Source organism: Crinia signifera, chromosome 9 (assembly GCF_055691185.1).
Source record: "Crinia signifera chromosome 9, ASM5569118v1, whole genome shotgun sequence".
NCBI lineage: Eukaryota > Metazoa > Chordata > Amphibia > Anura > Myobatrachidae > Crinia > Crinia signifera.
Window position 1 is genome coordinate 148,241,745 of NC_139225.1, and position 23,372 is coordinate 148,265,116.

The 23,372-nt window shown below is 42.9% G+C and overlaps 1 protein-coding gene across 1 annotated transcript in view; it reads right to left on the minus strand.

Annotated features, from left to right (window-relative positions):
• Positions 1-743: 743 nt before the first annotated feature.
• The window catches only part of LOC146036277 (class I histocompatibility antigen, Non-RT1.A alpha-1 chain-like), a 116,130-nt gene continuing 93,501 nt past the window's right edge, over positions 744-23,372 (minus strand). The window contains exon 7 of the mRNA XM_083160189.1: positions 744-10,551. Within this exon, the coding sequence (XP_083016315.1) occupies positions 10,547-10,551 (5 nt within the window). The 3' untranslated portion in view covers positions 744-10,546. The remainder of the gene's footprint in view (positions 10,552-23,372) is intronic.

Below are 23,372 nucleotides of genomic sequence, written 5' to 3' on the forward strand. Positions count from 1 at the left end.
GCGGGGAGATAACGCTGTATGTCAGGGGTCACACCCAGCCAGCGGGGGGATAATGCTGTATGTCAGGGGTCACACTCAGCCAGCGGGGGGATAACGCTGTATGTCAGGGGTCACACCCAGCCAGCAGGGGGATAACGCTGTATGTCAGGGGTCACACCCAGCCAGCGGGGAGATAACGCTGTATGTCAGGGGTCACACCCAGCCAGTGGAGATAACGCTGTATGTCAGGGGTCACACCCAGCCAGCAGGGGGATAATGCTGTATGTCATGGGTCACAGCCAGCCAGCGGGGGGATAATGCTGTATGTCAGGGGTCACACCCAGCCAGCAGGGAGATAACACTGTATGTCAGGGGTCACACCCAGCCAGCGGGGAGATAACGCTGTATGCCAGGGATCACAGCCAGCCAGCGGGGGATAATGCTGTATGTCAGGGGTCACACCCAGCCAGCGGGGAGATAACGCTGTATGTCAGGGGTCACACCCAGCCAGCAGGGGGATAACGCTGTATGTCAGGGGTCACACCCAGCCAGCGGGGGGATAACGCTGTATGTCAGGGGTCACACCCAGCCAGCGGGGAGATAACGCTGTATGTCAGGGGTCACACCCAGCTAGCGGGGGGATAACACTGTATGTCAGGGGTCACACCCAGCCAGCGGGGGGATAACACTGTATGTCAGGGGTCACAGGGTTATTGTCACCATCAGTGATGGAATCAGTCTCATAAACACCAACAGCAGGAAAATGTATTTAAAACATATTTATTGATGATTCCATGACACATCTCACAGTATTCAGCCAATCACAGGTCTCCTTTATTCCTGTTATATCCATAGGCACCGCTGTCACATTGTATCAGTACAGAAATGAGAAGAGTTTATGTTATGGGTGTTATTAGAAAGCCTGGCTATACAAGTTGTAGAACTATATAGCAAATTATCATTATTGTAATTGTTACTTATACTGTAATAAGGGAGAACTGGAGAAACGCTTCATGTTATTATTGATGGCTTGTATTTTGAGCCCCAGGATAGTTGAAGTACTTTAGACATCACACCACACAGTTACGCTGACCGTCAGACAGATGATGGTGAAGCAGATGTGTTTTAATATCAGCTCGTTGCCTTTTATACCATAAAGACACCATTCCTTTACTCCCATAAAAGGAGTGCTTATTACAAAAACATATTCATATACAACACACCCCTAAAGTGGGGTTAACATTAAATCTTTGGTTCGACATGAGAAACGTAAGAATAGTCAGATAAATGGTATCTCTTATATCCATTAAAGGAGTGAAGTTCTATAGACTGGGAGTTGCTTCTATATTATGCTGACTCTTGCAGTAAGTCTAAGTAGAACATACGTCTTTTGTATAAACATATGAGGTCTCATACATTCCTGTACTATCTTGGTTTACATTGAAGGGGCCCATTTTCAGTAATGTCTAGTTTTTCTAATGGAAACTAGAATTAGAGAGATATACATTTATATTTAACTGTTTCAGCAGTCTGCAGAGAGAGGCACAATAAAGTTTAAGCAATACTTAATACTGGCTAGCAAGTCTAATATGATATTAGAAATATAATGTTAAGTACTATAACTCTATCATTTACTCCCTCCTTTTTATAATAATTAAACATTACAATTGAGATTACATTGTTTACATACAGTAGTAAACAAAACACACAAAAAAATTATTATAAATGTAAGAAAAAACTCATAGTGGTTGGACATCTTACAATACAAACTGCCTAACTATGCTAAGGATTAGTCACATCAGATGGTTCTAGTGGGTTATAGCCCTGAGAACAAGGTAGCTTCTCCCCGTTGTCAGAGAGCAACTGGCCGTTCGCTCACATCCATCGGAATAGACTGATCCTCTGCTTTCTGTGTCCGTCCAGATATGAGTTGTTTGTACTTGGTTGTAGTTATTGCAGACTGGCACTGTTTCAAACAGACAGAGAAAACACACATCAATATCTTGACAACAATATAAACCAGTATGCATAATCCTATAATTTTTAAGGCTGAACATGAGAATTCCCATAAACCATCCACTGATTCCCGAAAACCATGTGGATGGATTCAAGAATGATAGCCAGCCCCAATTTCCTCCTAGAGTGTCAGGTGTATTATGCTCAGTGGCATAAATCCGTTTTTCCTCTTCTATCTCTTGTATATGTTTTTCTATTGTCTCTTGAGCATTGTCAGTCTCATTGGTAATAAATGTACAACACAATATTCCTGTCTGAGTATATAAGGTCATACAATAGCCCCCTGTCTGTGCCGTTAAATGGTCCAGAACTAATCTGTGTTGTAACTGTTCTTTTTATTACCTCTTGGATTTTTCTACCTACATATCTGAAGGTGTTATCATATATTTCAGTAATGTTATCTAATAACATTGCAAGTGATTCAACTCTATAATATGGTTTTGATCCAAATAGGTCCAAAAATCCCATTCTCTCATGCCAGGGTGTGTAGATTAGCTTTCTTGCCTTTTTCCCTGCTTCTTTTATTTCCCTTCTGTCCCTGTGTATGGGATTATACTTCCCTACCAGGCCTTCTTGGCCTTTGATTATGTTTTTTTTTAAATTTAATGCAAAAAGATACATTTGGGGTAATTAGGTGTGCTAGCAGTTTAGGGGATTCTTTGCGTAAGTATTGGCTAACTGATGCTTTGAATGGTTCGCTATCTGCACGGTTATCTTCAAATAGTGCCCATTCTTCATATGTGATGGGGATAAATGTCCACTCTCCTCCTCTAGAGGTAGGACCTTGAGAGTAGATCCAACAGTTTGTAGTGTTAAGGGCATTCCCTACCAAATTATGTAATTGCAACAACATATTTTGGTTTTCTCCAGTAGGGGCCTTACACCATTCTATACATGTCTCCTCAGGTGACTGTCCACAATACTCACAAATACACCTTGAGATGTGTGGTAAATTTCTACATTCATGATCAGGGTTTGTTACTTCCCTTTTTCTCACATAATATGATTTGGGATAGACTATAGAGGTAACTTGTACTGTACTGTTGTTTTTAGCATAATCTGGTACCTCCTGTACTGTACATAACCATATTATTGCCACTATTGTGGTTGCCAAACACATAATACATCCCCATAGACTTTTATCAGATTTGGGCCCCAATAACATTTCAGCAAACTGCATCATCAAACTTAACTCGTAATTGATTACAATGGGATGAGTGTATCCCTTCCTTCTAGCTTCACTGATGTTGGTGTAGTCAGTAGAACCTGGAATGGACCATCAAATCTGGGCTCAAGTGATTTCCGAACGTGTCTTTTGAGATATACCCAATCTCCTGGCTGGAGATGATGAGGATTGTTCTCTACTGTAGAATCTGTGTCTTTTTCCTACTGGCTGGGCTTTTGCTGCTCTCTTAGCTTCTGCATCTGCAAGAGTGTTTCCTCTTGTTTCTTTTGTTTGATTCTTTGTGTGTGCTTGAATCTTGATGATGGCAACTTTGTATGGCTTCATTAATGCTTGAAAAAGTTTTTTTTTAATGAGGTCAGCATGTTGTATCTGTTTACCTGTAACTGTTTTAAAGTCTCTGCTTTTTCCAGATCAACACATAGTCCATTGTCACTCTCCAGCTGTATCTGGAATCTGTATAAATGGTCGCTGTTGTATGCTCTGCGTGCTCCAATGCTTTAGTAAGGGCCACAAGTTCAGCTGCTTGTGCTGATAAGTGTGCTGGTAGGGCTCCAGAAGTTACTACTTCAGTGTCGGTAGTGACGGCATATCCAGTGTAGGGTGTGCCATTTTCATAGTACCTGGACCCATCAACATATAGTTCGTAATGAGCATTGGGTATGGGCATATCTTGGACGTGTGGCAATGTCTGGGTTTCTTGTTCCATCAAAGCAAGACAGTCATGAGAAAAATTTTGAGTACAAGTATTTTCATCTTTGTCCTCACCGTCACCTTCTGCATCTACTTCCATTCTCTGGGCTGTTGTAGACGATACTGTGCTGCCCGAAGGTGCTTGTTCCCTCATTCTTTCTCATTCTCCCTCCTTTTGAACATTTGATGTTCATACTCCTTCTGTTCTGGCAACAGGGCTGGGAGGAGCGTTGCTGGATTTAGAGTGAGACACCTCTTGATTGTCACATTGGGTGCACTCAATAGGGACACTTCGTACTTGGTGAGTCTAGCTGCTGAAAGATGTTTGGTTCTTGCTTGTTGTAGGATTTCTGTTACAGCATGTGGTACTTGTATGGTTTGTTCATGATTAAGAACAATGTCTATGCACTTATCCTTCAATACAGCAGCCGCTGCTACAGCTTTAATACATGTAGGTGATCCTTGAATGATATTGTCAAGCCTGCTGGAATAGTAAGCAAGAGGTCTTTGTCTTGTTCCGTGGCTTTGTTGTTTACACTCCCAAAGCATGTCCTTTTTCCTTGTGGCAATACACGGTAAAAGGTTTAGAATAGTCTGGTAGGCCTAGGGCAGGTGAAGAGGCAATGGCCAACTTTAATTGCTGAACTGCTTGAGCCATTTCTTCATCTGTTGGATGTGGACCATCTGTTTTGATTGCATTGTATAATGTTTGCATGTAAACTGATGCAAGAGGTATCCAGTCCCTGCAGTAGCCCACCAGGCCTATAAATGACCTGACTTGTTTAACAGTCTTTGGTATTTTAGCTTGTAGTATTAGCTTCTTCCTGTCTTTTGTCAGGTGTTTGATGCCTTGAGAGATACAATGTCCAAGGAAGACAACTTTTTGCTTACAGAGCTGTAGTTTTTCTTTTAAAGCCTTGCAGTCTTGTTCTCTCAGGAACCTGAGTAGGGACACTGTTTCTTGCTGGCACTTGTCTTGAGTTGTTGTAGTTAACAAGAGGTCATCGACATACTGGATAAGCTGAGTTTCTTCTGAGTAAAAGGGTCTCCAAGCCTGGAGAACCAGTGACATTGCTTCAGAGTAGTCACTGGGGCTAGTGGCGCCCCCTTGAGGCAATCTTGTCCAGCAGTATTGTTTGCCATCATGTGTAAAAGCTAACAGTTCTTGAGAGTCTTTAGTGATAGGCATATCATTTGCCAAATCGGTCACCGTAAAACAGGCCCCTGATGGTGGGATCTGATTCAGCAAGGTGTATGGATTAGGCACAATGGGACAATTAATTAACAGTCTCTTGTTGACCTCTCTTAGATCATGAATTATTCGTAAAACAAAGGCGTCGACCATTCGGATCTATATTGAACAAGGATGCCGGAATGTAGATAAGCTTGTAGTTGCTTGGTGATGGCGACTCTTTGATCAGGATTCAGTGGATTTTGCTTTACGGATACTGCCACTGCTCCTGACTTTAGTTGCAGTTGGACAGGTTGTACGTTCAGCTTGCCAGTGTCTATCTTCCCCTTAGACCACAGCTTGTCCAGTACTTGGGATGTGATCCAGTCTGGGAGGATAACTTCAGCAGAATCTGTAATAGATGATTGGGAGAGAAACACATACAGCCTCTATTTGAGGTAGTAAGTCCTTGGATATATTGGATTTATATTTGATACAAAGTAGCAGTGGAGACTGTTAGTTGATAAGAGAGAAACTGCCTATACCCACAAATGACACAAAACAGACTATAAAATCCACTAATGAGCACACAAGCTACACTTGTGCAGCCTAACAGAACACTTAAGCTATAGATCCATAGGAGCAACTGTGCTCACAGATACAAGAACGATTGAATAAGGTAAAACCCCCAAAATTAATGCAAAACCTAGAAAACTAATCCGGAGAGACCATACAAACTAAACACAGAACATAAAATTTCTAATGAAATATCCAAAACAGGAATGAGCCACTCTGTGGCTTGCAACAATGTTCCAGTAAAGTATCATTGTTCATATTAGGCTATGAAAGATAACAGTCACATATGACCAATAGGAACTGTGTTTATCTTAGCACTACATTTTTAACGAAAAACTACATTTCCAAATAATGTCATAATAAAGAAATATAACATTCCCTTCAAATACTAAGTTCTTATTAAATGCACACATATGTGTTTGAGTATGTGTGCATATATCCACATATTTTCTTACTTTAAGGAAAAATTCAAGTAGTAATACCCAATGAAAAATAAGAAATATCTGATATGCAAAAAAATACACTTAATTGTACTGAAAAGTTTGCTATGATTCTATAAAAGAAAGAACAGAAAATAGCAGTCAGCTCGTATCTTTAACTTTCTACTAAGGAGACAAAAAACAAATGTTACTGTCACATAATTGTTTTTAAAAAAACAAATAAAACATACAACTTAAATACTATTCAGATTTCTAAAATAAAAATAAAAACAACAATTTTAAAGTTAGCGCATTCAATCCTATAGAATGATTCTTTTAGCTAGCGTACTGCAATAGCAGCTGTAGTCGACGTCACATGCATTGAACATAAAAAGACATTCACTGTTACATACTGCAGCTACGTAACCTTTCGTGACCTTTGGCTGTCATGCAGTCAGTTAAATCCTTAACGTGCTTAAATGTTAAATACTGAATGTTCAAATATACTTTAGTATTAAAATTCACCAAATGCAAAGATCATAATTGCATACATATGAATTTGAAATGTACACTAAACATTACACACATGTAATGTCACAAACTTGATGATTTTAGTTCATTACTTTGAACACAAAACTGAACATTTGATTCTGCTCATTGGTAATATAGGGAAAATTTAAAATATTTATTTATTCTCCTGGCCAGGATATTTTCCAAAATTACCAACTTACAGACTTTCAAACATAAAGTTTTTTTTTTTTTTTTCTCAGATCAGTTATTTGATCTGGGCACATATTTATTTATTCCTAGGATTTTTAAATAAAAAAACAAAACTTTAATTTCTTCTTATAGTTACTTTGGTTGCCATTATTTTTATCTGGATTTTTATACTCTCTGTCTTTGTTTACGATACTTATTTTTATTCTTAATTGCTTGCGTGTCCTAGCCTCAGATAACCCATCTTTGGGTGGACTTTAGTTATAATCTTTTAGCCTTATTACAGATCTTACTTCTGGGTCACATGGTAAAAACCTCTGACCCTACCCAATTCCCACAATTTGGACATTTTGTGCCTCCTTCTGATATACAAAACATACATATTGGACACTTCCTTTGTGGATAATAATTTCCAATTTTAAGGGATTGCAGATCTGAGGTTGGGTACAATTCCCCAATCCCCATGCCTGACCTGGCTATACTAGTAGTACTGCTACCTGATGTTGTAATTGTGGATGTGGTGCCCCCTGCTGTGAGCAAGTCGACTTCTGTTATGCCCTGTTCCCCAGCTGCCTGGGGTTGTTCAATTACCTGTGGGGGTTGGTGTACAAATGGTGCATTATCTACCTGATTATCTACTTGTGGTGGTGCATTAGGTCTTGGTAAGTGGTATAGTGGTGGACTTTCAAATGATAACTCCTGTTTCTGCTTTTTTTCATCTTCTAATTCCTGTGATACTGTAAGCCATATATTAACTGTATCTATATAACCTTTTTTCTGTAGTCAATGAGCGTTCGTCACTTGAAATTGCTTCCATGCGACAGGATTTAAAGTTCCATTTGTAGGAAAAATTAGCCCTTCTTAAAATCGAACCGATCGATTTGTTACCTTCCCTTTCTGCCACAACCTCTAGGGGGAGCGCTCCATGAACCTTCCACTTTTTCCTCCCATTGGGGTAATTAATCCCTCTGGGCGTGGCCTTATCCACTTGCGGAAAGTAGTGTATAACGTTGTGCAGAAAGGTATACTGTGCCCTATTGGCTGAAGTTTAATATAGATGCGGCTTTCAGTTCCCTGTATTCAATCTAAGTCAAAATATCATAACCACTTATCAGGACAATAATAAAACACCACTTTCATAACATGGACAGGCACCTTGTTCTGAGCAGTTTAAATATGAACTAGAGCGTGTTGTGTCCTTAATGCAAAGTGCTGATGTTGTCTATTTCTATTTAAGCACTTCCTCCATTGCTTATAACAATTGTTGAAGTATGGGTTTGTGTGGTCACTTTTCTGCAAAATGTTATCTCGTGTGTGTGTCACCCCAGAGTAACTGTTTTGACAAATTATTGGAAATATTTACTTCTCTATTGGTACTTATTCAAGGCAGCTTGGGTAATGTTCTCCATTTAACTGTTGCAGAGCCTCTTGCAATATGACACCCCACTCTTAAAGTAAACTCTACACCGTCAATATCAATTTCTTCATTTGTTACTTTAAAATGTGCTTGTGGTTTTACTGCAAGCACTTCTGGTTCTCTATATTGCAGGCCCAGTAAAATAAATTCTAGAACTATGCTGCATTTACACTCTGAACATGTTCCATGTGATGCATTATGAGACATGATTACATAGACCCAAGACACTTATCATGTACGTAAAACACACTTAGTTTCATAAGGGCTGTATCCTAATTGGTTCAAACTGACTGCCAGGGTCAGTCTTTGATGAAAGCCAGGTCCTGCCTATTACAGCTTCTATCAAAAAAAAAAGTCTTAACAGTCTTGTGAACACTGTTACACCTCATGACTTATATTGTGTTTACCACACATACAGACAAACAAACAAATACACTTTAGATCTTTTCAACTGAGCGTTAACCAGAAGTAATACTCAGTGTTTATTGATCATCAGTCACGCCTCGTGAAGATGGCGTCCAGTCATCCAACATAAAACATACAGATACTGACACACAGTAGACACTGACAATACAGTAAACAATGACAATACAAACACAGTACAATCACAGTACAAACATATTACAGCTATACTTAATGTTGTGTGATATCGAAGTACCTCTGGTTCTATAAAAATGAAGTCTACAAGGAAGAACTGAAATGTACATTTATATTCTGCTTACTACATAGGTAACTAACAGATCTGAGTGAGCAAAGCAGTCTTATAATTAAAAACAGATTGTACTCACTCAGATATGTAACGTAGCTTCAGCAGAGAACAATACACAGTTCTATTCCTTCAAATTTCCATCCCGGACGAGCCCCCAAATGATGGCTTGTATTTTGAGCCCCAGGATAGTTGAAGTACTTTAGACATCACACCACACAGTTACGCTGACCGTCAGACAGATGATGGTGAAGCAGATGTGTTTTAATATCAGCTCGTTGCCTTTTATACCATAAAGACACCATTCCTTTACTCCCATAAAAGGAGTGCTTATTACAAAAACATATTCATATACAACACACCCCTAAAGTGGGGTTAACATTAAATCTTTGGTTCGACATGAGAAACGTAAGAATAGTCAGATAAATGGTATCTCTTATATCCATTAAAGGAGTGAAGTTCTATAGACTGGGAGTTGCTTCTATATTATGCTGACTCTTGCAGTAAGTCTAAGTAGAACATACGTCTTTTGTATAAACATATGAGGTCTCATACATTCCTGTACTATCTTGGTTTACATTGAAGGGGCCCATTTTCAGTAATGTCTAGTTTTTCTAATGGAAACTAGAATTAGAGAGATATACATTTATATTTAACTGTTTCAGCAGTCTGCAGAGAGAGGCACAATAAAGTTTAAGCAATACTTAATACTGGCTAGCAAGTCTAATATGATATTAGAAATATAATGTTAAGTACTATAACTCTATCATTATTGTGCTTTCAGTTCATGTATCTGTATTGTATCTTGTCTTACAATGTTAGCACACGTGTAATGTCACATACGTGTCGCACAGTGTAGGACTGAGGCACTAGGAGATATGTATCATCCTATCACCATGAGACCTTACACAGCCCCTCAGATAAATACATCACACAAATGGAAGAGATAAAATGTCTCAAGTAAATACAAAAGCAGTAACGAATATACAAATCACCCCTAATACACATGACACTGATCTGATCAGTTACTGTTAGACTCCCTGCACCCTAATTCCGCAATCTAATTGCACATTTGTACACATTCACTATCTGAGCATGTGCAGTGTGAAAGATGCCATTATCTGTAGAGAGTATGTAGGTTTCCTAATCCAGCAGGGGATTAGTACCAAAATCGGCGGTCGGAATCCCGGCGTTTAAAATCCCGACGCCGGAATCCCGACCGCCGAAATCCCGACAAGGGGGGGACATGGATCGCCCCCCCTTGCGGGCTCGCTGCGCTCGCCACCTATTCTATTCTCCCTCTATGGCGGTCGTGGATCCCCACGAGGGAAAATAGCAGGTGGCTGTCGGGAACCCGGCTGTCGGTGTTTTGACAGTTGGGATCCCGACGTCGGGTAAATGCCTGTTGGGATCCTGACTGTCGGGACCCCGTCCGGCACCCGTTGTGGACACCTATAGAGGGAGAAAGGGTCGGGATTTCGGCGGTCGGGATTCTAACTGCATCCCTCAAGCAGAATTATCACCAATTACCTATATATCTCAGTAATATATCGCACAGCAATCGCATCACAGTGTACAGCAAGCAGGAAATAATCACAGGTGACATTAATACTAGTAGCCAGAACAGGACGACTCATTAGCTTCCTGCGTGATGCTCCTCAGTGGTTCCTTATGCTGTAAAGAAAGAAGATTACATTAATGTGCGCTGCTGTGTTTCCTGCTTATTGTACATGTTGTACTCAGATGATAGCTGTAATCCCTGGTGCAGAGATGAGGGGGGAGGGTACTAAATACATGGGCTCAGGCTTGTTGGAGGGCCCAGACAAATCCCTGCATGTCACATTACCCTGCTACCCAACAACCTCACTGACCTCTATGGCAGCTGGGAGTAATGTGTTACGTGCAGGGTCCTCTGGCTTCTCTGACTGGTGCATATATCTCTTATATGGTAGTCAGTCCTGCTAAGCCCTGCCGGTTATAGTTTAGGCACTAGAGTAAGCTGCTGGTTCATGTCCTGGGTTCCTGTACCTAGTGCTTATCCTGTGGATACTCTGCCCATTTGGTGAGTAATCTGCCTATCAGAAGTCATCTCTTGGCCTGAACACTTGACTTGTTCCCGTTTTGTAAAGATTTGTGTTCTCTTACAGTGCATTTACCCAGTGTTCAGTCTCCAAGTATTACCAACTGCACAGTGTGTCTTACAAACTCACTGTATTCCACTGCATCCATTGAGATCCTGACCCTGACCTGCCGTGTCTCAAATTTGTACAGTATATTACTTCAACCAATAATCCTGCAATCTCCAGCCAAGTAATACTCTGCTGTTAGAGGTTTAAGGCTTGGCAGCATCCTAAGTACCAATGTTAGCATCTAACTCTAATGGAACAACAGGCAGCTGTTATAGGCAGAAACCCCTCTCATTGGCTTTAGGGTTCTTACACAAATGTGCTGGAGTTCCCTAACATTAACAGGGGTTGGTAAGCAGGTTATCAATCAATTAGAGAGCTAAAAAGGTGCCCACAGAAAATATCTGGGGGTGATGCAGTTAGGTGTAAGCTGCCTAGAACCCTGTTATAAACAAAATAAGGTGAAGGATGAGTAGCAATTAGATGTACCGGGATCCTCCTCGCAACTTAAAAAAGATAGATTTGTCCTCAAAGATTAAGGGGACTATTTATAAAGTCTTGTATGGATAAGAAGTGCGCATAGATACAGTACCAGCCAATCAGCTCCTAACTGTACATTTTCAAATACTGTCTATAACATGGCAGTTAGGAGCTGATTGGCTGTTACTTTATCTCAGTCAACTTGATCTCCTCCCAAGGCTTAGTAAATAGAACCCTGAATCCTAAATTAATGCTAATGTTCCATCACTCATTGCCAAAATTTTGCTACTATGGAATGCTGGGATCTGTAGTTTCACAACAGCTGGAGGGCCACAGTTTGGACATGCCTGCCTTAGACAGAATGTTTTGGGAATGTTACGTTACAGGAGGCACAGTGCCTCTTCCCTGCTGTCAATTTTACATCAAATCAATCATCAAAACAATTTTTGGTTTGGGAGTAATAGTGTGTACACACGGTGCAATATGGCTTCAGATGTTGCTGATATAGTGAACATCGGAAGCCATATCGCATGCTGATTGTGTGCTTTTTTAGGGCTTGCGAGCCCGATGCGCTGCCGATGCGCGCTCCCTTGTGATGAAAATCCGCAGTCAAATAGAGAGGGCAGCCAATACTATATAATGCAGATCTGCACTATATAGTCAAAATTGTGCTTCTGCATGCATGCCGTGCTATGCGAGTCCCGATACGTTCTGATCACATTGGGACTCGCATAGCACGGCATATCTACCGCGTGTACACACCTTAACTGTGCCAATATTTTTTTTTGTATATTCTTTTTTTATTATTGAAATTACATATTAATACAGAAGTAGTGAATTGAGCAGCTCCATATAAAATGAATATTCAGGCAGTCAATATTTCTCGGCGCAGCGAGAAGAACAATTCTGTAGTTCTAAATAGTCGGGTGTTCCTGTAACTAGAGTCCCGAAAATATGCAAAGAAAAACTGTGTACAGAACAGGAGAGCTTGGGAGCCGAAAATGTTATGTTATAAATATTTCAATATTACAAACATATAAAGATGTGGGGGGAGACAGAAAGAGTAAAGAGGAAGAAAGGTGAGGGTGTAGGTAGGGGGTGGGGTTTACCTTTCCCAAGGTAAGGTGAGCTAGTAGAAGCGGATTAACGCTAAATTAATCTGGCAAAATAGTTAGTTATTCTGTTTAAGAGGTAAGGTTTTTGTATTCTCGACTTTCCTTGTATTCCAGCCAGGGAAGCCATGTAGTCATGAAAGCTGATTGTTTATCAACAGAAGATAGCATCGTGTCCTCCATAGTCATGTAGTAATCAATTTTAGTGAACCAGGATTTCCGTGTAGGGGGGGTTGTGGATTTCCACAGTGCGGGAATTACGGCTCGTGCGGCGTTACTTAAGTGTCTGCACAATGATGATTTGTATAGAGAGATCGGGGTAATGGAGAGATTAAGTAGCCAGAAGGCGGGGGTAGAGGGGAGGAGGGTATGGAGTATGTCTTTTGAGATCTTAATAACTTCTAACCAGAATGGTGTGATGAGTGGGCATTCCCACCAGACATGTAGTAGTGTCCCGGTGGCATTTTTGCACCTCCAGCAGTTTGCTGGGATATTGGGGTTCATAATATGTAATATAGAAGGATGTCTGTACCATCTCATGATTAGTTTGTACTGGGTTTCCCTGGTTTGGATGCAGATGGAACTGGCGTGTGCTTTCATAAAGATGGATTCCCATTCTTTATCCGAGATGGTCAGACCTAAGTCTCTCTCCCATGCCTTGGTGAAAGACGATGTTATTTCTGAATTTGAGTTTTGAAGGATTTTGTATATTATTGAGATTGTATGAGTGGGGTCGTGTGTGGCTACACACAATCTTTCAAATGGCGTCATCTCGCGGGAGGCTAGTGGGAGTCTAGAGTTCGTTTGTAGGAAGTGTCTTGCCTGGAGATATTTCCAAAAGTCTCTATGGGGGATCCCCCATTTAGTTTGGATATCGGAGAATGATCGTACTCCTACGGACGTAACTAGCTGACCTACCCTGAAGATCCCCTCCAAGGCCCACCGGGTGAAGTCAGGGATATTTGTTCCGGGTCGGAAGTCTGGGTTGTATAAAAAGGATGTCAGTGGACCAAATTTGGAGGATATGTAGTGTCTTTGACGCAGAAGTTTCCATGAGGCCAGGGTTGGGGGGATAGTGGGATGGGAGGGAGGGGGCTTGAGGAGTGTGGGAAGCCAAGGGAATATTTCTGGGAATTGTTGTGAGCATACACCCTCGAGTTCAACCCACTGTTTATTGTTTCGGCTCCTCGTCCAGTCCAATATTCTGTTTAAGTGTACGGCGTAATAATAGTTTTTAATATCTGGGAGTTGAAATCCTCCTCGAGAGACGGATCTAGTGAGAATATCTCTTTTAATCCTAGGCCTTTTACGGAGCCAGATAAATTGCTGGGTGAGTTTCTGTATGGTTCTGAACCAAACTTCTGGGACGGAGATTGGTAGGGCTTGAAGGATATAAAGCAATTTAGGTAGGGAGTTCATTTTGATGACGTTTATTCTCCCCAACCAGGAAAGTTGTTTGTTGTGCCATCTGCTGTAATCTGCTCTAAGTGATTTAAGGAGGGGCAAGTAGTTTAAAGCATATAGACGGGTTAGGTCGCTAGATAGTTTAATTCCTAGGTATGTAATGTGAGACGGTTGCCATATAAAGGGGAAGGATTTGTGCAAATAGGGGGCTGATGTAGGAGGTACAGATATATTGAGGATACTGGATTTGGACATATTTACTTTGAAGTTTGAAAGGGTGCTAAAACGATCTAGTTCCTGTAAGAAGTGGGGTAGTGAGGCCTCTGGGTGTGTCAGGATTGCTAACAGGTCGTCAGCAAACAATGCTAGTTTGTGTTCCCTTTCTCCCACTAGTAGTCCCGTGATATGATTGTTATTTCTGATTGCTCTAGCTAGAGCTTCCATGCAGAGGACAAAAATTAGTGGCGAGAGGGGACAGCCTTGCCTCGTTCCATTACTTATTGGGAAGGGTTCAGACAGGTAACCATTTGTTCTTACTCTAGCTGTTGGCATATGATATAGGGCGAGGATTCTGTGGAGTGTCAGAGGACTCAGACCAATGTGCTCCAGCACAGCCCGCATAAAGCTCCAGCTGACTCTATCGAATGCTTTTTCAGCATCTGTGGAGATCAGGATGGCCGGGATTTTATGCTGGGAGGCAAGATGGATCAGGCTCAGGACTTTGGTGGTATTGTCCTTCGCCTCTCGACCTGGGACGAATCCCACCTGGTCATTGTGAATTAGTGCTGGGAGGACTCTGTTTAATCTGTTTGCCATCAGTTTTGCAAAGAGCTTTATGTCGATGTTTAATAGAGATATCGGTCTGTAACTGGAGCACATGGAGGGGTCTTTTCCTGATTTGGGGATGACTGTAATGTGTGCTTCTAGTGACTGTCTAGTAAAGTGAGAGTTTGCGGAGATGTTGTTGAAGGCTTGAAGGAGTCTAGGGGTCAGGAGATTTTTGAATGTCTTATAGTATGGTGCAGTAAAGCCGTCTGGGCCTGGACTTTTCCCAGATGGCAAAGAGGATATTGCCGAGTCTAGTTCTTGCATTGTGAATGGTTGATCTATAAGTTCCCTGTCGGAGTTGGGGAGAGTAGGGAATGCTACTGATGATAGGTATTCCTTTGCTTGTAAGGTGTCATGCAGTAGATCAGTTGTACTTGGGGATGCTTTAAGGTTATATAATGCTGAGTAATAACGCTGAAAGCATGCCGCAATTTCCGGGGTTTTAAAGCAGAGTGAGTTTGTGTCGTTTTTCATCTCACTGATGAAAGAGGCCGCTCTCTGTGCTTTAATAGCCTGGGCGAGTAGACGGCCTGGTTTATTTCCCCATTGGTAAAATTTTCGCTTGCATTTGCGTATGTCCAATTTAGTGCGTTCAGAGAGCAGTTTGTTTAGGGTGGCTCGGGTTTCTGTCAGATCAACCAGTGTCTGAGGTGAGGCGTTAGATTTGTGTAAATTCTCTAAAGTGTGAATCTTGTGCAGTAGTGTGCGTATTTGCTCTGATTTTTGTTTTTTTATAAGGGTGCCAAGCTGTATGAGTTTGCCCCTTATGACACATTTGTGTGCTTCCCACAAAGTTATTGCGGATGTGTCTTCTGTGTCATTGATGCTGAAGTAGTCTGATATAGCTTTGTCTACCTCAGCTTTACAATATGTATCTTGCAGTAGAGATTCGTTTAGTCGCCATGTCCATTGGCCTGGGGAGTGTTGGGATGTCGCTATAGTCATCGAGATTGGGGCATGGTCTGACCATGTGATAGATCCAATGGATGTATCAAGAAGCAAAGGGAGATGTTTATGGCTTAAAAAAAGGTAATCTAGGCGCGAGTATGATTGATGGGGGTGTGAGTAGAATGAGTAATCTCTGCCGGAGGGGTTTAGTATTCTCCAGGAGTCTGCTAATTGCAGTTCGTGGAAAATTTTCCTGACTCTTTGGTATTTGCGGTTAGGGAATCGGTGGGATTTGGTGGATGTGTCTAGCGTTGGGTCCATAGTCCAATTTAAATCCCCTCCCATTATCACCGTACCCTCAAGAAAGGAGTCTAGGTGGGCGAGATGGGTTTGGAGAAATGTGTGTTGGTCCTGGTTCGGGGCATATATCACCACAAAAGTGTAGGGTTGCGTGAAGATTTTGCATTTGACAAGGAGAATTCTACCCGGGACTATTTTTTGTACTGACATATCGGATAATTGGAGATTTTTGGAGAATATAATTGCCACTCCTTTAGTTTTACTATTTGGGGTATTGCAATAGTAGGCGAAGGGGAAGTGGCGGTTAGAGATAGATGGGTTACGTGCAGAGAGTTTGAAGTGTGTTTCTTGTATCATAGCTATGTCTGCCTTTTCAGCTCTGAGGGTTCTGAGTAGGTTGGAGCGTTTTTCTGGGATATTGAGGCCTTTCGCATTAATTGATAGAATTTTTAATTTACCAGGTGTAGACATGTTTCTTTATGGGTGGATTATAGGTCGAGTTTTTGGGAAAGGTCAGGAAATAAGAGGATAAGAAAAGAGACATGGGGACACAGAAAAAATGTGTGAGAACAAGTAACAACAATAACTGTATTGAAATTCCCGCATTGGGATCACTAGCGTCTAAATGCGCCAGCAACCCAAATGGCATAATGGCCTAAGGCGGGTTGGGGGTAAGGGAGTCACCGCCTATGAGCAGTGTATAATAAACATTTCAAAAATGCACAATAATAATAGAGAGGGTGCAGCCGAGACATGTGTTAGAGGTAAGAAAAATTACGAGAAGAACAAGAAAAACATTTCAAAAAAGGCACCAATAAAGAGCATAGTAATCAACTGTCGGTATGGGGAGGAAGAGGGTGTGGGAGAGACATGGGAAGTATTATATTAAGTTTAAACACAGTGTTTCAATGGATTAGCATATTCACCAATCCTTCCGGGTGGTCAGACCAGGGTCTGACAGGCAATCATCAGTTGAAGGGTTTTGATTGTTCACGGAGGGTCAGCGGCGTGGGATGCAAAGTCGGAGTTAGGCTTCTTTCTTGAGTGACGAACGTCTTGCCATGGTTGGTCGTGTCTAGGTCGTCGGGTAGGAGGTGGTTCAGGGTGTGCGAATTCCCAGTTAGGGATATCGAGAGGGGGAAGGCCCAGGTTGGTGCAGAATGAGGAGAGGTCCGAAAAAGAGTTTAGGAAGTGAGTTTTCCCAGCGAAGGAGACTTGTAGGTTAAAGGGGAAGCCCCATTTATACTTCAGCTGGCGTTTGCGGAGTTCTGAAGTCAGAGGTTGGAGCATCTTCCTTTGTTGGAGAGTGTGCCAGGATAGGTCTTGATAAATCTGGATATTCGAGCCATTAAAGTCCACTCCCTCTAATTGGCGAACTTTGCGGACAATATTTTCCTTCTGTGCATAGTAATGAAGACGGCAGATCACATCGCGTGGGCGGTCTGAGGGCGCACCTCTTGGTTTAAGAGCGCGGTGGGCTCTGTCGAAGGTTATGGTGTCTGAAGGGTCATTACCCAGTACTTCATTGAAAATCTTAGTTAGAGCATCTGTCAATGCGTCTTGGGTGATGTCTTCGGGTAGGCCTCTTACTCGGAGGTTGTTTCTCCTCCCCCTGTTGTCGAGATCCGTCAGGCGTGTTTGAAGTGAGCGGATTTCTGCCGTCTGGGCAGTGAGTATTTCTGACAGAGAGTTACAGAAAGTCTCCGTCTCGTCTTGGCGAGTCTCTAGGGTATTCGTGCGGTGATTAAGCTGGGCAATGTCTTGTCGGACAAGGGCTATTTCCTGTCGGATGGTATCTTGCATATCTCGCTTAGTAGGGAGGGATTTAATGTAGGAGAGGACCTCCTTCAGGTCTGATAATTCCGATGTGAGCATGGAAATCTGGGTTGTAGATGGGGGGGTAGAAGGTGAAGGCAGGATAGGTGGGGAGGGGTTATGCTCTGGTGATTCTTCTGTGAGTCGGGACGTGGTGGGTTGTAGGAATGGTCTCATGTTTGTTTGAGACATGCTTTCTTTGAGAAGAGGAGCGGTACTCTTTTTAGAAACTTTCTTGCCTTTGACCATAGTTTGCACAGTAGATAGTATAGAAAGAAGTTTAGGTCCGATAGTTGTGTCTCGGACTGCGCTGTTGGTTGAAGCGGATTGTCACATCAGGCGGTGACCCCCAAAGGCCTGGCGTTAGTAGCACATCGTTAATTGGAAGGTAGTATAGTTAGGATCGGTTTCCTTCTGCTCCGTCTGGAGCGTTCATCTAGGGCCCACAATATAGTATTCGTGGCCCTTCGTGCACTCCTTTGAGGTATATGGGGTTATGCGAAACTGCTTCAGATAATTCTGATCAGTTAAATTTCTGTATCAGTAGTTGTAATTGTGCCTGGGACACACTAGAGGGCAGTCTTGTATAGCAGATGGAGGTTCTTTTATGCAATGTGCATTCACAGTAGGATTGGGATTGTCTGCGTCAAGGTTTGTTAGGTGTACAATTGGTAACCATAAGTGCAGTAATTATATAGCAGAGGGGGAGTGAGGAGAGGGGGATTTTGCGGTGTGGCTTTATCCCTGCTTAATATCTATCAGGGGGAAAGGGGGGTCTGTGCACACTAGCGCAGCAGCGCTGCTCCCAGGCCACCCACTTCAAGTTCAAGCCTTTATTTTGTGAAGCTGGGCTGCCCGTTAGGTCAGACCCAGAGCCTGCTGTGTGAACTCTCTGGATGGGGGGAGAGAGGGGGAGCGATTTGTCCGGCGTCAGTCTGCACAGGATCCAGCCGGCAGCCTTGCTATGTGCCCTGGCTGGGGATCCAAGATGGCGGGCGCAGCACTCACCGGCCGTCCCGCAGATCAAGTAAGCCTCTGCTGCTTCTGTGCTGGGATGGGGTCCGGTCGCAGCGGCTGCGTCGCTGGTTGCTATGCCGCAGCGCCGCTCGGTAGTAGCGGGTGTGATCTCCGCCGAGTCCGGCCGGCCTCACTAATTGAGGTCCCGGCTTGTGGGAACGGAGTAGGCCGCAATCTGCGGAGGGGCCTAGAGCCTCTCCCGATTCCGCGGGTTCCTCCTCCTTCGTCTGGATGTGTGCTCGGGTTCTCTGGAGTGTCTCCGGTCCCGGCACTGGGGTAGTATTTGGTGTTTTAGGGGTGATTTGGGGCAGAAGGGACGGGAGCCCTGGGATGATGTGTGCTTCCCTAATGTCCGCCAGGCCACGCCAACTGTGCCAATATTGCTGTTACTACTTCTTGAAGTGATCTAACGTGATTACACAACATTTAATGTAAACAGCATTAAAGAAGAGAGATGGACTCTTCCAGGCAGTACAGGGCTCAGGAAGTTGCACTCTGAATATTGGATGTATGAGATTGTTCTTACTGTGCAGTAATATCAGCAACCATCACCACACAGAGACATCTGTGGTTACTATACACTACTGACCACCATCACCACACAGGGACATCTGTGGTTACTATACACTACTGACCACCATCACCACACAGAGACATCTGTGGTTACTATACACTACTGACCACCATCACCACACCGGGACATCTGTGGTTACTATATACTACTGACCGCCATCACCACACAGGGACATAGAAACATAGAATTTGACGGCAAATAAGAACCACTTGGCCCATCTAGTCTGCCCCTTTTTTTAAACATGTTACCTCAAACCATATTTGATCCTTATTTTTTTTGTAAGGATATCAATATGCTTATCCCAAGCATGTTTAAATTGTACTACTGTATTTGCGTCTACCACCTCTGTTGGGAGGCTATTCCACTTATCTACTACTCTTTCTGTGAAAAAATTCTTCCTCGCATTTCCCCTGAATCTTCCTCCCTCTAGTTTCAGTGCATGTCCTCGTGTTCTGTTGCTCCTCTTCCTGTGAAGAATGTCTCCCACCTGTACCTTGTTAAAGCCCTTGATATATTTGAAAGTTTCTATCATGTCCCCCTTTCCCTTCTCTGCTCTAAAGTATACATATTAAGATCTTTTAGTCTTTCCTGGTACGTTTTGTGATGTAGGCCATGCACCATTTTAGTTGCTCTTCTTTGTACAGTCTCTAATGTATTTATATCCTTCTGGAGATATGGCCTCCAGAACTGAACACAATACTCTAGGTGATGTCGTACCAATGACCTATACAGTGGCATTATTACTTCTTTCTTTCTACTGCTGATACCTCTCCCTATGCAACCAAGCATCTGACTTGCCTTCTTCATTGCTTTGTTACATTGCCTACCTGCTTTTAAGTCCCCTGAAATAGTGACACCTAGATCCCTCTCTTCCTCAGTAGTTTCCATTATAGTGCCATTTATACTATATTGAGTCTTTGGATTTCTGAGACCCAAGTGCATGATTTTGCATTTTTTGGCATTAAACTGTAGGTGCCATTCTCTTGACCATTTCTCTAATCTGCCTAGATCCTCAATCATTTGTTTTACCCCTCCTGGTGTGTCTACCCTGTTGCATACCTTTGTGTCATCTGCAAAAAGGCACATTTTACCCTCAATTCCATTTGCAATATCACCAATAAAGATATTAAAAAGCACCGGTCCAAGTACAGATCCCTGGGGTACTCCACTTGTAACCTTTCCCTCCTTTGACTGTACTCAGTTTACTACAACTCTCTGTTTTCTGTCCTGCAACCACGATCTTATCCATTCAACTATCTTAGAATCCAATCCCAAGCTTTCAAGTTTATTTAACAGTCTGCGATGTGGGACAGTGTCAAAAGCTTTACTAAAGTCTAGATAAGCTACATCTACAGCCCCACCTTGATCTATTACTTTAGTCACCCAGTCAAAAAAGTCAATAAGATTTGTTTGACATGATCTTCCCCCAGTAAACCCATGCTGTTTTGGATCCTGTAAATTGCTGGTTTTGAGATATTCTACAACTCTTTGTTTTAAGAGTGTTTCCATCAATTTCCCTACTACTGATGTAAGGCTCACTGGTCGATAGTTGCTTACCTCTTCCTTGCTTCCACTTTTGTGCAGTGGGACTACATTCGCTGTTTTCCAGTCCTCTGGGATTACTCCAGTAGCTAGTGACTGGTTGAATAATTCTGTTATTGGTTTTACCAGCTCCCCTTTAAGATCTTTTAGTATCCTTGGATGTATCCCATCTGGCCCCATTGATTTATTCACTTTCAGTTTTGAGAGTTCTGTGAGGACTTTCTCCTCTGTAAATGTACTTGTCTCTCCCCTCAGTTTTCTGACTATACTTGCAACTTAACTGTGGCCCCTTCCCCTCTCTTTCAGCAGTGAATACTGAGCAGAAATAATTATTAATATTATCTGCTATTACATTGTCCCCCTCAAGAAAACTTTCACTCTCTGTCTTCAGTCTAATTATTCCACTTTTTGTTTTTCTCCTTTCACTTATATACCTAAAAAAAAGTTTTCCCCCCTTTACCCACTGACTGGGCCATTTTCTCTTCAGCCTGTGCTTTTGCACATCTGATTACCTTCTTAGCCTCCTTCTGTCTAACAAGATACACCTCTTTGTCCTCATTCTTCTGCGTCTGCTTAAATTTCTTAAAGGCCAACATCTGTGGTTACTATACACTACTGACCGCCATCACCACACAGGGACATCTGTGGTTACTATACACTACTGACCGCCATCACCACACAGGGACATCTGTAGTTACTATACACTACTGACCTCCATCACCACACAGGGGCATCTGGTTACTATACACTACTAACCACCATCACCACACAGGGACATCTGTAGATACTATAAACTACTAACCACCACCACCACACAGGGACATCTGTGGTTACTGTACACTACTATTCACCATCACCACACAGGGACATCTGTAGTTACTATAAACTACTAACCACCACCACACAGGGACATCTGTGGTTACTATACACTACTGACCACCATCACCACACAGGGGCATCTGTGGTTACTATACACTGCTGACCTCCCTCACCACACAGGGGCATCTGGTTACTATACACTACTTACCACCATCACCACACAGGGGCATCTGTAGTTACTATACACTACTTACCACCATCACCACACAGGGGCATCTGTAGTTACTATACACTACTTACCACCATCACCACACAGGGGCATCTGTAGTTACTATACACTACTGACCGCCATCACCACACAGGGACATCTGTGGTTACTATACACTGCTGACCTCCCTCACCACACAGGGACATCTGTGGTTACTATACACTACTGACCACCCTCACCACACAGGGGCATCTGTGGTTACTATAAACTACTAACCACCTCCACACAGGGACATCTGTGGTTACTATACACTACTGACCACCATCACCACACAGGGGCATCTGTGGTTACTATACACCGCTGACCTTCCTCACCACACAGGGGCATCTGATTACTATACACTACTTACCACCATCACCACACAGGGACATCTGTAGTTGCTATACACTACTAACCGCCATCACCACACAGGGGCATCTGGTTACTATACACTACTGACCACCATCACCACACAGGGGCATCTGTGGTTACTATACACTGCTGACCTCCCTCACCACACAGGGGCATCTGGTTACTATACACTACTTACCACCATCACCACATAGGGGCATCTGTAGTTACTATACACTACTGACCACCATCACCACACAGGGACATCTGTGGTTACTATACATTACTGACCGCCATCACCACTAGGGACATCTGTGGTTACTATACACTACTGACTTCCATCACCACACAGGGATATTTGTGGTTACTAAACACTACTGACCGCCATCACCACACAGAGACATCTGTGGTTACTATACACTACTGACCGCCATCACCACACAGAGACATCTGTGGTTACTATACACTACTGACCGCCATCACCACACAGGGACATCTGTGGTTACTATACACTACTGACTGCCATCACCACACAGGGACATCTGTGGTTACTGTACACTACTGACCGCCATCACCACACAGGGACATCTGTGGTTACTGTACATTACTGACCGCCATCACCACACAGGGACATCTGTGGTTACTATACACTACTGACCCCCGTCAGCACACAGGGACATCTCTGCTTACCATACACTACTGACCGCCATCACCGCACAGGGACATCTGTGGTTACCATACACTACTGACCACCATCACCACACAGGGACATTTGTGGTTACTATACACTACTGACCGCCATCACCACACAGGGACATCTGTGGTTACCATACACTACTGACCACCATCACCACACAGGGACACCAGTGGTTACTATACACTACTGACCGCCTTCACCACACAGGGACATCTGTGGTTCCTATACACTACTGACTGCCATCACCACACAGGGACATATGTGGTTACAATACACTACTGACCGCCATCACCAC